At 40.6% G+C, this 18060-nt stretch overlaps 2 protein-coding genes across 2 annotated transcripts; both read right to left on the bottom strand.

Annotated features, from left to right (window-relative positions):
- Positions 1–1041: 1041 nt before the first annotated feature.
- On the bottom strand, positions 1042–10007 carry ogfod1 (2-oxoglutarate and iron-dependent oxygenase domain containing 1). Its single transcript, XM_005915219.3, has 13 exons — positions 9697–10007; positions 8516–8661; positions 8366–8412; positions 5362–5462; positions 5169–5285; positions 4995–5086; positions 4780–4908; positions 4170–4283; positions 3768–3847; positions 3457–3698; positions 3249–3377; positions 3113–3171; positions 1042–3028 (listed from the first exon to the last, which is right to left on the bottom strand). The coding sequence occupies exons 1-13, from the start codon at positions 9878–9880 to the stop codon at positions 2867–2869; spliced, it is 1602 nt and encodes a 533-aa protein (XP_005915281.2). The 5' UTR covers positions 9881–10007; the 3' UTR covers positions 1042–2866.
- A 2000-nt stretch (positions 10008–12007) lies between these two features.
- On the bottom strand, positions 12008–16756 carry nudt21 (nudix hydrolase 21). The gene is made up of 7 exons (XM_042213535.1): positions 16458–16756; positions 15215–15415; positions 15060–15123; positions 14890–14979; positions 14345–14420; positions 14128–14242; positions 12008–12431 (listed from the first exon to the last, which is right to left on the bottom strand). Exons 1-7 carry the CDS (start codon positions 16571–16573, stop codon positions 12410–12412), a joined length of 684 nt encoding a protein of 227 aa, XP_042069469.1. The 5' UTR covers positions 16574–16756; the 3' UTR covers positions 12008–12409.
- Between the last annotated feature and the right edge of the window lie 1304 nt (positions 16757–18060).

Genomic DNA, 18060 nt, shown 5'->3' with positions numbered 1-18060 from the left:
AAAGTGAGTTTTTAACTGCTTTTTAATGAATACCACAGAGTCTGGAGGATCTCAGGCTCAGTGGGAGAGTCTGAGCACCACTGCTGCAAAAACTCTGTCTCCTTTAGTACTCACCCTGATTACATGATGTCTAGAACTTGCTAAAGATGTATGGATGTATGGAAGTTTACTGATCTAGACTAATGTTTGTCCATTAAACACTCAACACATAACTAAATTGGTAACAGTGTGACGTGTCGGTACTTCAAACACTTTTGCAGTGGAGAACAAAGAAGCTTTGTTAAACCAACAGAACAAGGAATTCCTATCATTCAGATGCAATGATATAAATGCAAGATATTAATTTCCAACTTAGAGCATGACACTATTGAAGAGTGAACCAGAGATTTAATGTGAACATTTAAAGTGAAAGCTGCATCAAAAGTTACCCCAAGGTTCCTAATAAAAGATTTAATAAATGTGGCATAGTTTCCAATATTTTAGACACAAATCTGCCAGGGGCACAAACAAGGATTCATGTTTTTCTTCAATAAGTTGGATAAAATTGTCAGTCATCAAGCTTCTAAAAGAGTCTACGCACCTATGCGATCACTGTAACTTAGAAACACATTGGGGCTTAAGAGGTATATAACAGAATGTCATCTGCATAACAGTGATAAGGAATGTCCTTAAAAGCATTCAAAATGTGCTGAAGAGAGAGCAGGTATAACAAAAACAATCAAGGCCCGCAAACTGAGCCTTGTGGCACACATTACATCTGATTGGCAGCATCTTCATTTTTCTGCATGATCCCGAACACACTGCTGATGCAGTAAAAGCATACGTGTATAGAAAACACACAGTGGAACACTATCAGTAATGGACTGGCTTCCACAGAGCCCAAACCTCAACCTTGAAGCAGTGAATTGAAGCAGTGTGGGATCAAACAAAATGGCTTTGAAAGTCCATCAAGACGCCTGGAGAACTATTCCTGAAGGCTAGTTAAAGAAATGATAATCAGAATCAGAATACTTTAATAATCCCCAAGGAAAGTATGTGGGTTACAGTTGCTCCAAGACAATAACAGTAACAGACTAAACTAATTAAATAATACAATATATTACAAAGTTTACAAATAGCACGAGTATATACAAAATTGCTCAATTATAAATATCAAGAATATTACAGAGGTGAAATATATATGATTGACATTTAACTGTAACCTGTGAAACTTTGTCATTTGTTATTTTACTGTAGAGCATGTGCAAAAGGGTGTAACTATTGCAGTGTGTACTGTGTATTAGATGGAGGAGTTGTACAGGAATGATTTCCTGTGTTGTAAATAAATGGTGGCTTTTTTGGCATCATTAGGGTAAAAAAAAACAATAATCTAAAATAACCCTTTTAGCAAGTTCTAAGGAACCAGAGTGGTACTCCTCTTCCAGGCACAGGCAGGCCACAGATAATAAGATCAGATAAGACCACATAATCGACACAGTTAATCTAAGAATGTTGTGAAAAGTTTATTTTTAGTCATGTTTTTAAAATGTTTTTCTCAAGCAATGCACAACGCTGGGCAACGAGCTTTCATAAATGTTTTATCTCATTTTTTTGTGTGTGTCAGAAGTCTATTTAAACCCTACCATATTAAAAAGGTAACACACAAAAGTGAACAGCCCCCAAAGATTCTCTGTCAGGAAATTTACAATTTGGATTCTTGTACATTTACTCTAGCCAGTCAGGTGAAGGTAACACGCCTAAATGTTGGATGTCCACTACTGCTCCCGCATGCTTGACAAGTATAACAGCATGGATACATAAACAGTATAAAAGATTGATAAAGGCACTCTGATGCCATGTGTTGGTTTTGTGAATTCCCGTCCTGAAGCCTCAAGATGAGCATTTTCGCAGTCGCCGTCTTATTTTTGAACCATTTTTGAAACAAGCACATGGTGGATTTAACTGTCAAAATAAGGGTTACTGCACAATCACAACTTGTGATTAAGAAGTTGGTATGCTTGTTAATACCCTGCCAGCTAGCATGGTATGCTTGCTGGATTATGCTCCTTTATAACTCTAATAATGACCATAATTCACAAGATGAACTTCATGTTTCATTCTGTATGACGTGAAAATAGCAACTGAGCCCATAAAAGCGTTTACTGAGGTCACAGAGTGAGGGGGGGCGAGGGTCTTTTTCTCATAAATGTGAATACAACCTGAAGTCTTCTTGGAAGCAGAGGAGTCGCCCCCTGCTGACCAATAGAAAGAATGCAGGTTTGAGATACAAGTTGGCATTACTTTTCAGACGCAGTAGCGCCATCATAACTACGGCTTTTCTATTAAAAAAAACCCATTTTTGTCAAGTTTTGTTAGGCCTGAATGCAGCCCAGGTGCATACGCTATGCTGGGGACTGGCTCTGAATAAAGCAAGGAGAGCCATTTTCATACTTTTCCAGATTTCTACAACTTTAACAAATAATATAAGTAACTTTTTAAGGTGACCCCTATACCATAAGACTATTACAGAGGCCTGGGTTAAAATGTACACCAAGGTTGTTTTGTGCGTGTCTTTTTCCCAGCTTTTCTGTCCTCTCTCTCCACTGTCCTATTGCAATAGTGACTAAAAAGCCTAAAAATACACATTTAAAAATTTTTTTTCCCCCCTCTTGGAATAACTAAAAAACTGAAGTGTCAGTAACATCACACAAGTCAAAGTAGCTTTGGTTGGCATTACACAGCATGTTGCCCATCATTGGTGGTTAGATCCAACCAAGACTCCATCCCTATACTGTATATTTACAAGTGAGAGGAGTGAGTGGAGTTCATCAGCCAGTGTAAATGCCCCCCCCCACACACACACACTCTTATGTATTTATATACATATTTATTCATAGTAGACAAAAGAAAAGTCATAAAACTCTCTGCAGGTGGAGCTGCCATCAGGCTCGGAGGTGCTTTTGTGGTTGATGTGTTTGACAAACTTGAGAGTCTCTTTGTCTCTGTAGACGAGTGCGAGGGAATTGTCCTCTGGGTAGACAGTCAAAAGCTGTGAAGAAAGAAAGCGATGATGATGACTGTCGAAGCAACATCCACACATGTGCGATTACATGTTACATTAATCAGCACTCACCTCCTCATCCTCTTCATTAGCGACATAACATGTGAAGCCGCCAAACTCTGACTGCCAGCCTATGAGAGAGAATTAAAAGTTCAGTACAGTCACACTGGTGTCCGACAGTTCGTTCTTCTCCTGGGTGTGAACTCACCGGCACAGCCGAAAGGCAAAACGAGGTCCAGCGCATATTCTGCCCGCGCTGCCTCTCCATCGTGCAACAGGGTGTAGCCGCCATGAGACCATCGACGTACTTCCCCACAGCACAAAGGGGTGCTCGGCTCTGAAAATACACAGAGGTCAAAACACACGAACAGCAGCGGCGGCGGCGGCTGAATGAAAGCACTCACAGCGATGCACACCTTTCTCTCTGCGCACATCTGCTGAGGATGGTTCATTTGACGACCCCGTGGCTTCTCCATCATCTTGCTGCTTTTTATCCTTCTCTTCATCGCCATTCTCTTCGTCGTCAGCCGGGCAGAGATAGTGCAATCGAAGGCCAGTGAAGTTGGAGAGGAGCAGGAAGAACGCTTCTGAATGAAGCAGCTCCCAGCATGCACTCACACACTGAGGCAGCGAGTCCAGAGCAGCTGCTTCATAGCACCTGAAAGCACACAGATTATTAGCCAATCTTAAATACAGAGTGCTACTTTAAAGAGTCAAAAATACTCACCTCTTATTGGGTGGACCTCTCTTCTTCCACTCAATCTGAGAGAGCCGAAGTGCTTCACTCACCTCGTTGAACTTCTCCTCCTGAAGACAAACGCATAATCACTCAGCAGAAACAAATGAACACGGGAAAGACACGACACCGGTGCCAGCTCTGCTCTGATGCCTTTTTGAAAAGCAGTGCACACTGGATACTTAGAAATTACCTCATTACTCAGTGTTGTGTAGCTAAAGCTGAGGTACTTTCTGTGTGGAAAAAAAAAACATGCGTGCTTCATCTGCAAATCATCTGTGAATAAGAATTTCCAGCTTTGGGAATTGCATTTCTATGGTGCAATGTCCGGAAACCGTTCTGAATAAAAAAGCTGCAGTACTGCGTCGGTGGAAAAGAGTTTTTAGAAGTTACCTTGAGAAATCCTTTGAGCTGAATTTCAGAGCTGTCTTCAAAGTTCTCCTGAATCTGCTCTTGATAAGAAATGTCCAAATAGATGGGATTGATCCACTCCAGCAGCACCGTTTCCTGCCACGAACACAAACAGCAAACACATGAGCTGGCAAGGAGGCCGTCCAAGAGAGGAACAATCTGACATTATAAGAAATCAACTGATGCTCACAACTGATTAAAAAAAGCTTACACTGGAGCCTGGAGATAGCTAGATTTGCATACAGAGCTCTCATAACACTATAATGTACACTCACAAGCCACTAGCTACACCAGCTCAACTGCTCGTTAATGCCAGTCAATGGAGGCATGTAAACATGGCAAAGACAACCTGCTGAATTTCAAACTAAGAATCCGAGTAGTCAAAAAGTGGTGATTCAAGGGACTTTGAACGTGGCATGACTGTTGGCACCAGATGGGTTTCTCTTAGTCTTTATGCTGAGCTAAGCTAACAGATGCCTCCAGCTGTAAATTGATTGAGAATCATGCAAATTATATGTTATATTTATCAAACAAAACGTATAAAATTCTTCTTCCGAAATTTTTTGAGATATTCCCACAAGATAGCACCCACATCTCTCGGTAAGTGTGGATTCCTCTGGACGGGAGCCACTGTGTAGCGAGGAGGACGTTCCAGAGAAGGTCCGTGAAACCAGCCGCTCAGAGACAGCCGACATTTGTCCTGCGACAAAACTTCAGACACCTGAAGAAAAAAGAAACCCCAAACAGTGTAATTTCCAAACGCAGCCTTTTCAAAGAAATAGTAAAAACAAGAATATTTATTCTTACTTGGTGAAAGGAAACTGGAGAAACTTCAAAGAGCACGAGTGTGTTCCAGGAGGGTACGAGTGGCTTCACTATGCTCTGTGGCTGCAAATTACCTGACGACAAAAATGAAATACACACTTCTGTTGTGTAAGAGAATACACGCACGCGCACACGCAAACACAGTGGGACACTCACTGTCTGTTGTGTAAAGATCGAGGGTTCCCCCGTCGCTGCTCTGCCACGGGGGCACAAGATACAAAATGAATGCAACACGCCTCCCCTCCAACTCATCGTCGTGGCACAAAAGAACATCTAGAAAGAAGACAGACAGACAATAACTAAAACAGAAACTCACAATGTAACAGTTTTCCTACTGAGCTAATCTCACCTGTATATTCATATTTGGCACAAGAAATATCCACAGTGGGCTCCAGCTCAACCCCCAGAACCTCCCCGAGCCAGGACCGGAAACGCCCAAACAGTGCTGCCCTACAGACAGTGGTACAGAAACGGGCACACTGTGAAAACCTGGCCGTGACCTTTAAACGCCGTTTAAAATTTGTAACTCTCACCACACGGACAGATTGTTTAGCTACCTGAAAGCCCTCTGTGACATTTTGTTAAGACATAAATAATAGATGACCACAGAGGGAGGCCGTTACTGTGTAATTACTGTATTTATTCCCCAGTGCTGCACTTCTTCAGCAGGTAAAGCGCATATACTCACAAATATGTATCCAGCACATGTAAGTGATTCACTGTAGACAGCTTATCATAATTATAAGAAGAAAGCAGCACGTTATTTCTCAAAGAAGAAAGGTTTACACTGGATTGTGCTATTTTGGCTTGTAGTTTGGCCCCGAGTTCTACTCTGCTCCGATGACTTACAGCCTTGTGTTCACTGCCAGCCTCAGCTCTGTAGTAGAAACTAAAGAATAAACCACCTTCCTGCTTTAACAAACAATCCAAATATTCGCAAGACGTTTCAGTCATCATCACTAAATGTAATATACCAATTACGAGGGCATCTGTAATCTCTGGCTCCACCTGCTGGACCTGATAAATAAACTTCAGAATGTTTCTCATCCTTCCATCAACAGTCCAACAATATCAATATGGAGCTGGATACAAATACAAAAGTACCCCTTTTAGTCTCGGTAAATCTGCGAGCCAACATGAACAATGCCAGGACCCTGAAGGTGGCTCACTTAATGAAGTCCTCATTAATTTTCTTGCTTTGAAGCTCAAAACACCAGCTGTGAAAAGGATCTGTGACTTAAATCTACCTGATGAATATTGTCCACATCTGCTTTGTGCCACCAAACACAACTCTGACCTGTCAGAGGCCTTTATTCCACAAGACCTCTGACACGAGGTGAGGCCTCCATCGATCAGGATGCTCTGTGCGTACGAATGCATTTTTATAGCGAGCAGTATTAAGGTTGAGGGTAGGGCTGGGCCATACCGTTCACGGTAATACCGGGATAATGTTGGGCAACGACAAGAAAATGAAATATCGCGATAGAATATGGGTAAAACGCGCATGCGCAGTGCCTTTGTTTTCATACGCACATAGAGAAAAAGGCACGGCGGCGTTGGAGACAAGGGTGAAAGCGGATCGTTGAATGAAACGGATGAACCAGAATTGGTTTGTAAAAATGCTGCAACGACAGTTGTGTGGAACTGGTTTAGCTTGCGTCCGTCAGATACATAACAAAACACTATTTTTGGTTGAGCGTGCTAGCGGGCCGTCGTTATTACCGTGTTTTTTGGTAAATACGGCACACTTAAAATCAAACCTTTGATTTTTTTGAAAATCGACAGTGCCCCTTATAATCCCGTGTGCCTTATGTATGAATTCTGGTTGTGTTTACTGACCTCAAAACGATTTTATGTGATACACGGCGCTCGAAAATCTGTCAAATGTTTTAGTGCAACTTTGCTATATGAACCCGCAACGCTTGATGGATTGTTGGAGCATTACGGCTACCGTAGGCCGGAGCCTCGCGGAGTGATACGTACTGTGCTTCAACATATATTACCGTATTGCATGTGTATAAGCTCTTTTTAAGTTTTGTGGATATTAAACATGGTTATGCTGAGGATATGTCGGCCAATTTCCACTGGAAATGCCTTTTGGTTAAACTGTCAGCAAGGAATTTGCATTTGTGCTGTTACGTTTTTATACAACTTTAATGTAAAAAAAACAGCTGCTTGTTTAAGTGAAAATACATTGATGTTGTTGTTTTTTTTTTTGCACTAATAAAATTGTGGAGTTGTAAAGTATTTTGTCTATTATCAATTATATCGTCAGTTATATCGTTATCGCAAATTTTCAAATCTATATCGTGAAATGACCGAATTAATTTTATTAAGTGCTTTTAAATCTAAACTACGAATCCTTGAGGCCAAGTCCATAACATGTAACTGTTTCAATTAGATTGATTGTCATTTTAACTGACTTTTTTATTTTTATTTGAATTTTATTTTTTTTTTTATTTGTATTCTTTCACTTATTGTTGCATGTGTGTTGTTGCTGCCTGCGTTTCAGTAATTTCTGTAACTGTGAGACATCTGCTGCTGCCTATCTTGGCCAGGTCTCCCTTGAAAAAGAGGTTTTTAATCTCAATGGGATCTTCCTGGTTAAATAAAGGTTAATAAATAAATAATAAGCCTTGGGTACCCAAGTCCAGTTCACCCATTTTCCTTTAGCCACTTTTTTTTTTTTAGGCACCAAAACATTTTATGCGCCACGTTGTGATTTGATATTGCTTGTGTTTCACCTTTAAGCACGCCCTTTTCTTTTCATCCACTTCCTTGCCTTCATCCTCTTCTTTTTTCGTCTTCATCTTCTTTGCCTTCTTCTCTGTTTTTGTCCTCTTCATTGTCATTCTTTGCTTTTGCCATTCTCCTTTTTGGATTTTTTTTTATCTTCATCTGCCTCCATCTCACTTTAACACACTCTTCTGTCACACCAACCTTCTGCATGTCTTCCTTTGCTACAGTCGTGAACTTCCTCTGTGTTCTACCTCCTTTCCTTTTGCCTGGCAGTTCTTTATTCAACATCCTTCGTCCAGTACGTCCACTACCCCTCCTCTTTGCACATGTCCAAAACCATCTCAGCCTTGCCTCTGTAACTTGGTTTCCAATCCTGTTATAGTCAGGACCCATCTGGGTCACTCCCAGTGAAAATCTTAACATCTTAAACTCTGCCCCCTCCAACTCAGAGCTGGAAGTTCAGTCATAGTTTTTAAATAATATGACAACAAGAAGACGAGTATAATAAAATGTGAAAAAAATCAAGGCTTCTGATTTTCATAAATGAAAGCTTTCTGCCCATTTGACAGCTCACACACACATATAACACAAATGAATTCAAACTATTTCGTTACCTCAGCCCTGCAATATGTGGCTCTGTTCTTTTCTTCAGGTCGTCTGACTGTGTGGGGACAACAAAAACAAATAATAAAAAACAAATAATAAAAAACAAATGATAAGACACTGGAATAAATCAGAGTGAGGATGAATGAAAAAAAAAAAACCTGTTTAAATTTATACAGGTCGTTTGATTTTTCATGGAAGTTTAGCTCCAGCAGCTCTTTCTTGAGGTTTTCTGCAAAGGCTTGGCTGCTGATGAAGTTTCTGAAGATGCAGTGAGGGAACGGTTGGCAGTCCAACTCCAGATCGCCTGCACAATAATTACACACACACACACACACACACACACACACACACACACACACACACACAAAGGAAACTGTGTAAACAACAAAGTTAAGAAAAGGGCAAAACAAACGTGGCAATATTTGCTTTAGAAGAGAGAGAGAAACTTAAAATACTACACTGACCACGGGGGCTCGGAATAGTCCAAGTGATCGCTGCTTTAATTTCCCGGTCAACTATACATAAATTGCACGTCGACACGATTTTTAAAGCTGGTGAACTAGACCAAAGTCATTGATAACAAAAGAACAATAAATCTACTTTCTCCGGTACTTTATACCCGCTCAGTTGCAATGCAATTTAACGCTCAACTACAAATCGATGGCTTTTTGATGGTGACCGGCGCGGAATGATGGTCAACTATAAATAGACATTTTCTCGACGTTGTTGTTGTCACCTGGTCGACTACAAATAGATCAAATATCAATGACAAAAAAACAACGGTAAATCAACGTTATTACAACGTCAAGACCGTCGGTTTACCACAGTATTTCAATGTTGCATTTCAACCCTGACCATAACATGGAAAATCAACATCAATTCACTGTCGTCTTGCTATCTGGGGGGTCTTTACAATCTGTGAGGGCAAAGTTTCAGAACAACGATTAAAGTTTAATTTGGGGGGATGTTTTCTGCCTATATTAGTTAATATAGCAAATGTTAGACAGGAAAGCAGGAAGAGAGGGGGCGTACTGTTGTATTACAAGATACTGATTTGACAACTATGGGGAGAGGGCATGCAGGTCCCCACTCCGGTTATAGTAAAAAATGTTACAGTAGGAACTGTTTCTGTTATGTATTGCAGTGTCCACTATCACGTAGCTCTCTGTATAAACGTCAGAGAGGGTTTATTCCAAATTTGCTGCTCCCGATTGAAGCAGATCTCCCAACAAATTCCCGTAAAACACCTATAACAGCCGCGTCAAAGCTGCAGGTTTCTGAAGACTGATTAACAGCTGCAGATAAATATCTGAAGCTGAACTTTGGTCCTCTCACTGACCGTGGCTGTAGGTAGTCTTGCGGCTCCATGCCTCCGTGACGGCTCTCTTCACCTGCTCGTCTTCTACGGCTGCGCAGAGCTCCGCCGGCTCCTCGCGGCTCTCCTTCTCGCTCTTTTTCTTCTTCTTCTTCTTCTTCTCGTCTGTGCTGCTGCACTCGTCCTGTGGTCGTTTGGTGGTGGCCATTACAGAAACCTGACACGAACTTTCAAAACACGCGTGGACATGGCCTCGCACTACGCGTCGCGGATAAATGACGTTATTAACGATTGTAGTTCGGCCCTGAGTGCAGACTGTCAGGCAGAACTGAACCATGACTATAATATTCACACCAAAATAGAACTTTTAGGATCTGATTTCAGGGATTTACTTTATTATATTTTTACCTCTTTAGCTTTCGGAGGATTAGGTAATAAATCTATTACAGCAGCCAGGTAAGAAAGCATATTAAAGATATTGCTGAACAACTTGTATAAAGCCATGGTCAGCCATTTTTAGGACCACCTCCAAGAGGAAACCTGATGAGGTGAAGCAACTACACAAATCAAAATAAGTCCGGTTCCTGTTATTTCAAGCGCTTAAGACTATTTAAAAGCAGATCTGGTGCAGACTACATAATTTGGTGCTAACCATAATCTCAAACACATGCCACAAGTTTAAAAACCCTAGAAAAAGAAACTGGGTTGTGGGGATAAACCTTTATTGACTATGACAAGAATATTCTGTTCAATTAAAACCTGTTGGCTGAGATCTGGGTTAATTAGAATAGAACTCTAACTTAATTTTCAAAATATAAACTTGACCAATACTTTCCAGTATTTTTCAAATATAATGAAAATGAAGTCTCAAATCAAAAAGTCAGTTTTTCCATGATAAAAATGTTATCGAATTAATCGACTACTGTGGGTGGTTCCTGGCTCTTACCATTTATTTAAGCTATGGTGAGGAATTTCCTTAAGTATAAGATGTTTTTGAAGCTTTTTTTAGTGGTTACGATTTTTTCATGCTGTCTAATTCTAGTCGAAAATCCACAGTATTCCCAAAATACATTGTAATGATTTTCCTTTTTTTTTTTTTTTTGTTTTTTTAAAGTGCATGTGTTATAAAACATGTCTCTATAACCTGCACATCCTCTCCTGTCTTTTTATGGCATCCATTTATATTATTATGATTACTCATGTCTGCAGCCACATGAACATCAGAAAGCTGAGCTGTGGGCAAATAATTAGAAATTATCTGAATGAAGGAACAAACACACAGTTTCTGTCAAGTACAACCTGAAAAACATGTATCCTGATCACTTGTATCAAATAAATACACTATTAAAAAAAACACACACACACACACGAGCCCCAGTGGGGCATCAATCCAGCAGGACTGGTATATGCTGGTTTGTGTAAGGAGCACGAGCCAGATAATGACTTTTAGGAAGATACCTGTGCATATACCTTACTAAACTATCAGAACTAGACCTCCGTGAGGATGGTATGAGGGCCTGATGTCCTTTAGTGGGACTGGCTTGATAAATGTAGACCAAAGCACTTCAGAACTGCAGGTCTGCCACTGGGACTCTGATCTCTTCACAGATGAGAGCACATGTGACAGGCATGAAAGAGTCTGGAGAGCCACTCTTTCATGCAAACATAGTTGATGGGAAGATGAGCATTTAGGGAGCCAAAGCTTCCCACCTTCAATCTTTGAAGCACTACAACAGGTTGTTAGTGGGAGACATTGCTCATCATCTCACTGCTGGTGGAAGAAACAAGACAGATGTAGATTTCTATACATTGATTTGCATTAAGCCACATTAGAATTCAGGCACTGGCACTGGAAGGCATTTCATCACTCGGCAGGATCATGATCCTGAAAATAGAGCGGGAAAAGGAAAAAAAGAAAAGAAAAAAAAAAAACAAGAAAAAAACAAAACAAAAAACCCACAAACCAAAGAGCTGAAGGGGAAGAGGTGGAGAAACATTCTCGACTGGCTGAGTCAGTCACCTGATCTGAATCCAAATGAGTGCCCAGAGCTGGATGTGGCTGTGGGGAAGCCTAGGAGAGCATCACTGACTGCACAGCATTTTCCCCATACAGTAACCACAATGATGCACACATTTCTGTCTGACCTCCTCAAATTAGATCCCAGATTTTAATGGCACCTGCTGTCACTTTACCAGTTTTTGGTTGTTTTTAATTCAGCCTACATCACAAAAATTGCTGACTTCTCCAAAACGTCTTTGATTTGTATTTCTGAACAGCAACAGATGTAATGTAGCATATTATTGAAACTTCAAAAACAAGTCAGTCAGACACGGCTGCTCTTTGCACTTTATAAAAAACGTACTCAAAAGACTGCTTTATTAAAAGAAAATAAAAGAAAACACGGCATTGTTACAGGTTAAAACAACAGGAAACTCAACGTTTCAGCTTGTTTAATCAAACACTGGCCTCCTTTGAGAGGACATAAAATCAGATTTTTAACGCACTGGAATACAAACCTGCAGACTACAACAACTCTTAAGGTTAAAAAGAAACAAAGAAAAAAAAAAGAAGACATTTTCATAGTCTTCTTAAACAGTATAAACACCCCTCCGGTCTGCAGATATACCTGACATGACAAGCATTTGTTTTGTGAAAGATGGTGCTGAGGCGAAGTCTTTTCTCCACACTGCGGGACGCACTCACAGAGACGGCCGCATGTACTTCTGATCATTTGAGTTAGTTGTAGATGAAGTTAAACCTGTAAAAAAAACAAAAAAAAAAACAAAAAACAGATAGTGATTATTACAAAATCAATGCCAGTTAGAACCATGTTGACAAAGAGCTACTTTGATGATAAGAGCATCTTTTCCAGGACAAATCTGTACATTGCAGAAGGTTTACTACAAAGGAAGTAGCTGTTTTTAACCTGGCTAGAACTAACGTGCTCAGTTATGCTCACAGTTTAGATTTAAAATCCCATCGTCATTTCTTCACAACCCCCCCCCCCAATTTGTCACATGTTTCAGATCAAACTAATTTTAATACTAGACAAAGAGCAAATATAAAATGCAGCTAATAACGCGATGATTTCATGTATTGAGGGAAAGACCAGCTCGATTACATCACAGCAGGACACCGAGGGCCGTTCACATCCGAAGGCTCCCTCGAAAGTGACCTACAAATGTGTCCTCTTCCCGGGCTTTCAAGGATATGCTGAGCGCATCCCTCATAGCCCACCTTATCCCAAGTTTCATTGTGTGCCACCGGCTGTGGGCTCATCACTACCTGTTAGTGTCATGGTTGCTAGGCAACAGAAGCAGCACACGAGAGGCTAAGCCGCCTCATTTAGCAGCAGCTCTGGTCGGCCTTTGAAGGGCGCAGCCGCTGAATTGGGACGTAGCTATAAGAAAAATATGTTCAACCCACTGAGCCATACCTCATCAACACAAGCTAATGAAGCTCCTCTGTAAGGTTGCAGCAGCACAAACTGTGTGCATCGCTTTGTCACTGGAATTTGTGTCAAGTTAGTGATGCATAAAAGTTTATACTCGTGCCTTTTACCAAATGGAAATTCCAGCCATTGGGACACAGATTTGAAAATCGATGGGTTACATTTGTAGGCCATTTATCACTGAGAATATTCAGCTCCGTTTACCATGTTATATAAACTATAGGCACTTTGAAGCCTTATTTATTATGGTATAGAAGACTATCATAACTAAACACACCAAGCAACATAAAGTCTTACAGATTGAGAGGTCAAATGTGCAGCTGACACATTAAAGGATCATTATGGTCGCCCGATTGGTTGTTTGGTACACAAACAGTGCCGTGCCATTTATCCTGGCGCTGAGGCCACGGGTGTTTTTAGCTGCAGATGAAACCTTTTCCCAGTGTTTTCCAGAAAGTCTTTTCAAGCTGGTGCAACATCTGAGCTTCTGCGATTCAAAAGCGGTAAAAACTAACACAAACATGCACTCATCTCTTCAACCACCCCATAGCAAACATGCAAGGTTACAAAAATTGACATATGCACATCACACTGATGTCACATCTGTTTGTGCACAGCTTGCACAAACAGATGTGACATCACTTTGCGTGGAAGACAATGTTACATAAAGAAAAATGCAGCCGTTAGAGCGCACGGATTGGTAAAATAAATATATTACCTCAAGAATTCAAATACATAATGATCTTCTGCAGCATCAATCTCTTGTCTAATTTGCAGGAAAAGTCTTCCATTTTGCTGTTATATGTTTTATCACCTGTTGTGTTGATAATGTCTCTGATCGGAGTGCAAACTTTGTGCATTTGTGCACACTGCCAGCGACCAGAAAGAAACCCTGCTATGTAATTTCACAGCACATCCCTCTGCTCTGAGGAATCCCTGCATCACTCGAAAACATTGCAGTTCTATTTTCTGTCCAAACGCATGCAAAAGTTCTGAACATTACCTGCTCAGCAGCTGTGGTAGACTGGAAATGATCGGTCCATATCCAGGAGCGTTGTCATACAGTTCAAACAACGGTGCAGCCACCAGTTTATAGTTTTTGGGCACAGCAAACAGTGCTGTACAAACATCAAACACAGATTTCAGAAACAACCAAAGAGACTCATCTAAGTCTTTACTTATTTTAATTAAGCATCAAAGAAATTTTGAGATACACTGACCTTTTTCCTGCAACTGGACCAGGAACAGCTTCTTATGCTCTTTAGGTTTAGTGATGTGAGCTGGAATATAGGGATACTGCAGGGCAAAAACTTCAGATTAGTTCACATCAAGATGTAGATGTGACAATATCCAACATGACTGATATAAAAATGAATCTAATATTAATTTCAGTCATTCTGTTGAACTGTCCTTCTTCCAGGGTGGAATGATTGTAATGCATACATCTGTTGATATGCAGTGAAGTTGAAGAATTTGGAGGTGGTCCTCTTTCTTCATCATTTCATCTTTGCACAGTGTAGCAGTACCACTGGCAAACTTGTGACAACTGTATGTATATTCTTGGATGTAGAGCAATGTTTAAATTGAGCCTAATGTTTATTCCAAGTTTCTTCCTCACAGTAAGAATTACATGGCCCTGTACTCAGTATAGGCTAATACCTGAAGCCAAGGTATCTGTATCGGATCAGATCTGGAAAAGGTTGGCTTGATGCATCCCTAGTTAAAGTATCATAAATATCCTTCTGATCATCTTCTTTGTACTGACCTGTGGAGGCTCAAAGTTGGGGCGCCACCAGTTACCAATACAATCATCGATCACCCAGTCCTGCTTCACACCATCCTGCCGTCCAAGGATCTAACAACAAATTTGAAGTTGATACACACAGAATCAAAACAGCCAGCACAATGACACTAAGCTCAAAGTTTGGTAGCTACCTCAGTCATCAGGCGCTTCAGACCCTCCACCTCATCTTCCCCAGGGTTCAACTCTCCACCAGGCCTGCAGCAGAGAAGCAAACTGTGAGGCACCCGTGCAGGAAAAACTACCATAGTTTGTTCACACAGTAGAGCTCTGAACATCAGACACTCACAGTTTAAAGAAAGTTGTGCCCAGCTGCAGGAGTAAAACATGAGGCAGTCTGTGTTCATGGACAATGAGGACACCCTCCACTGTCCTCCGCATCCCCATCTTATCAAACTCTTCCCGCATCCGCTGGAACCGGGCTGCCACCGAGCTGTCCTTCTCATACAGCGGCTCCTTGGTACCGAATGTGTAGTTGGTGAGGGGGTATCTGACAGGAAAACACACAAGAAGGCATTTCAGCATAAATGGAGATACCCACAGCGAGGTACACACACACACACAGAAAGTTGTGGGAGACATTAGAATAATAAAACACACAAAGAATTTTTTAATCTATGGCTATAACAAAAAGGTTTTTCTCAAGAAAATAACTGGTTTTATTTAATTATTCAGGGCTGTTCACATTTGTTCATTAAACAGTTAAAACCCAGATTTTATCCAAGTTTAAAAAGTAAAACCACCCCAAAAAATTTCATTTCACTGCTTAATTCAGGCTTTCAGCTGCCACAATCAACCTGATTGAGTCCCTAGTTTGTTTGTTCCCTTATTTTTTGTAAAAACATGTTTAAAAAAAAAACGTGATGGAGTATTTATCAACTTCTTTTTTTCTTAGAAATATTTATTTTCTGAAAAAAAATCATCGTAATTGGAGAAAAATGTCAGATTAATTTATTAGAGCTGACTAATTGGTTATTTTCTTGATTGATGGATGATTTCAAACGTTAATAAACAAAGAGCCCTTTTTTTCAGAGCCCTTGTGAATTTGAGACATTTCTTTTAACCTTCATAAATTCTTAGAAATTCCTTAATATTATTTGAATGTAATTTTGTAAATTTTCTTAATATTCTAAGTGACTTAGTTACCTGTCAGGCAGCTTTATGGCAATCACATTTAAACCACGTCTCGTCTCCAACACTGATAATGGGAATAATTAGTTACACCTGTAACTAAAAACCTAAATTTCTAAACTACGTTCAGGTGAAATAAACACCAAAGTTAGGTTATAATGTCAGAGTTACAGCCGAGATGTTTTTCCCATGTTTTACTTTCAGAATAACCCTCACGAAGCCTTAATAGGACCACAGACATCGACCCGCTAAGTGGCTTCTTCCTGCAGCGATCACAATTAACCGAACCAAGCAGGTCGCGCTGCATCCTGACTCCTCGGTGTGCGATAATTAACGGCACCACGACGGTAGTGAGACCAGCTACGTGTGCGGTGCTTTTAGAATGATCCACACGGACTTACAGGTTGATGGTCCTCTCCAGTGTGAGCGGCTTCGCGGGCCCGTATTTGTTCCCAAACTGGACGGGAGAGCTGCGCGGCCAGCCGGTGGACGAGCGGCTGGGAGGCGGGACCGACATCTTTAGCGTATGCTCAGCGACACTAAACCCGCCGGAAAGAAAGCACCTCCGCTAGGAGCTGGTTATTTATTGGATTATATGAATTACTTCAGAAACGCCGCCGACCCTCCACAACAAATGTCTCCGCCGTTGTTAACCTCGCTCCTCTTCCGGGTGAAGTGCGGCTTTGTGGTGGGGGAGACTCTTCGCCAGCGACCCCTGCTGGTCTGGATCTGAGACGTTACTTCGTATTTGATATGTAGCGAACTATCAAAGGGTGTGTCAGTGAAAATTGAAGTGTAAATTAACCAAAAACGACCTGTTTTACATTTTAAAAAATAATATATATATATATATATATATTATATATATATATATGTTTAATATATATATATAGTTATATATATATTATATATATATATATATATATTGTTAAAAATTTAATATATAATATATATAATAATAATAGATTATATATATTTTGTTTTAGATCAACTTTTTTATTTTGGATTTTATTTTGGATTTTTTCTATTGCATACGAAAGGCACGAGTCGGAAGTATGTGTGGGTGGTGCAGGACAAAGACAGATGGGTTCAAGGTGGGGATGAGATTTCATCAGGAGTATACTCTGAGCCCCTCCAGCCAAGAATACAGACGAGGTCAGGCTATGATGGACTGCGATGTCTGCAGATGACACTGTGATCTGTTGTGAGATTAGGGACCAGGTGAAAGAGAGCAGGTGGAGGTATCCTTTAGAGCAGGGGTGTCAAACTCAAATACACAGTGGGCCAGAATTAAAAACTGGAACAAGTTCGCGGGCTAACATTAATATTTATTGAAAAACAAATCTTCCTCCAGATTTAAGAATGAATCTCTTCTTATGGACTCAAACAGGTTTTTCTGAAAAACTGAATATGGAACAAGCAAAGCTTAATACTAAACAATATATATATTAGCTGTATAATACCAGTAGGCCAGCTCTAATAATAATTTGGTATGGCTTCGCGGGCCAAATGTAATTAGGCTGCGGGCCAAATTTGGCCCGCGGGCCAGAGTTTGACACCTATGCTTTAGAGAGAAAAGGAATAAAAGTTGGTAGATGCGAGACAGAATAGCTGTGAATGGATGAGAGAAAGATTTAACAATGAAGCTGTAAGGAGCAGAGGTAGTGACAGTGGATGAGTCTTAATACCTGGGGTCAACTAACAATGCACGAGGGAGGTGAAAAAGAGAGTTCAAGCAGGAGGGACAAGGTGGAGATGGGGTCTATTTGTGACAGAAGGATAGCCGCAAAAGTGAAAGGGAATGTTTACAGGATGATAGTGAGACCTGTTTTGACATATAGTGTGGAGACAGTGGCACTAACAAAAAAAGATGTTCAGATTTTCACTTCACATTTTCATTTAATCTTATATCAAGGTTAAAAATTGGTATGTCAGGGGGAGAGGTCAGGTTTGAGAGGCAAGGCTGAAGACAGTTTGGACATGTGCAGAGGAGGGATTGTGGAT

Source organism: Haplochromis burtoni, unplaced genomic scaffold (assembly GCF_018398535.1).
Source record: "Haplochromis burtoni strain Fernald_Lab_line unplaced genomic scaffold, NCSU_Asbu1 Contig_11, whole genome shotgun sequence".
NCBI lineage: Eukaryota > Metazoa > Chordata > Actinopteri > Cichliformes > Cichlidae > Haplochromis > Haplochromis burtoni.
The sequence above is the reverse complement of the archived record's forward strand: the minus strand, read 5'-3'. Positions and strand labels throughout refer to the sequence as shown.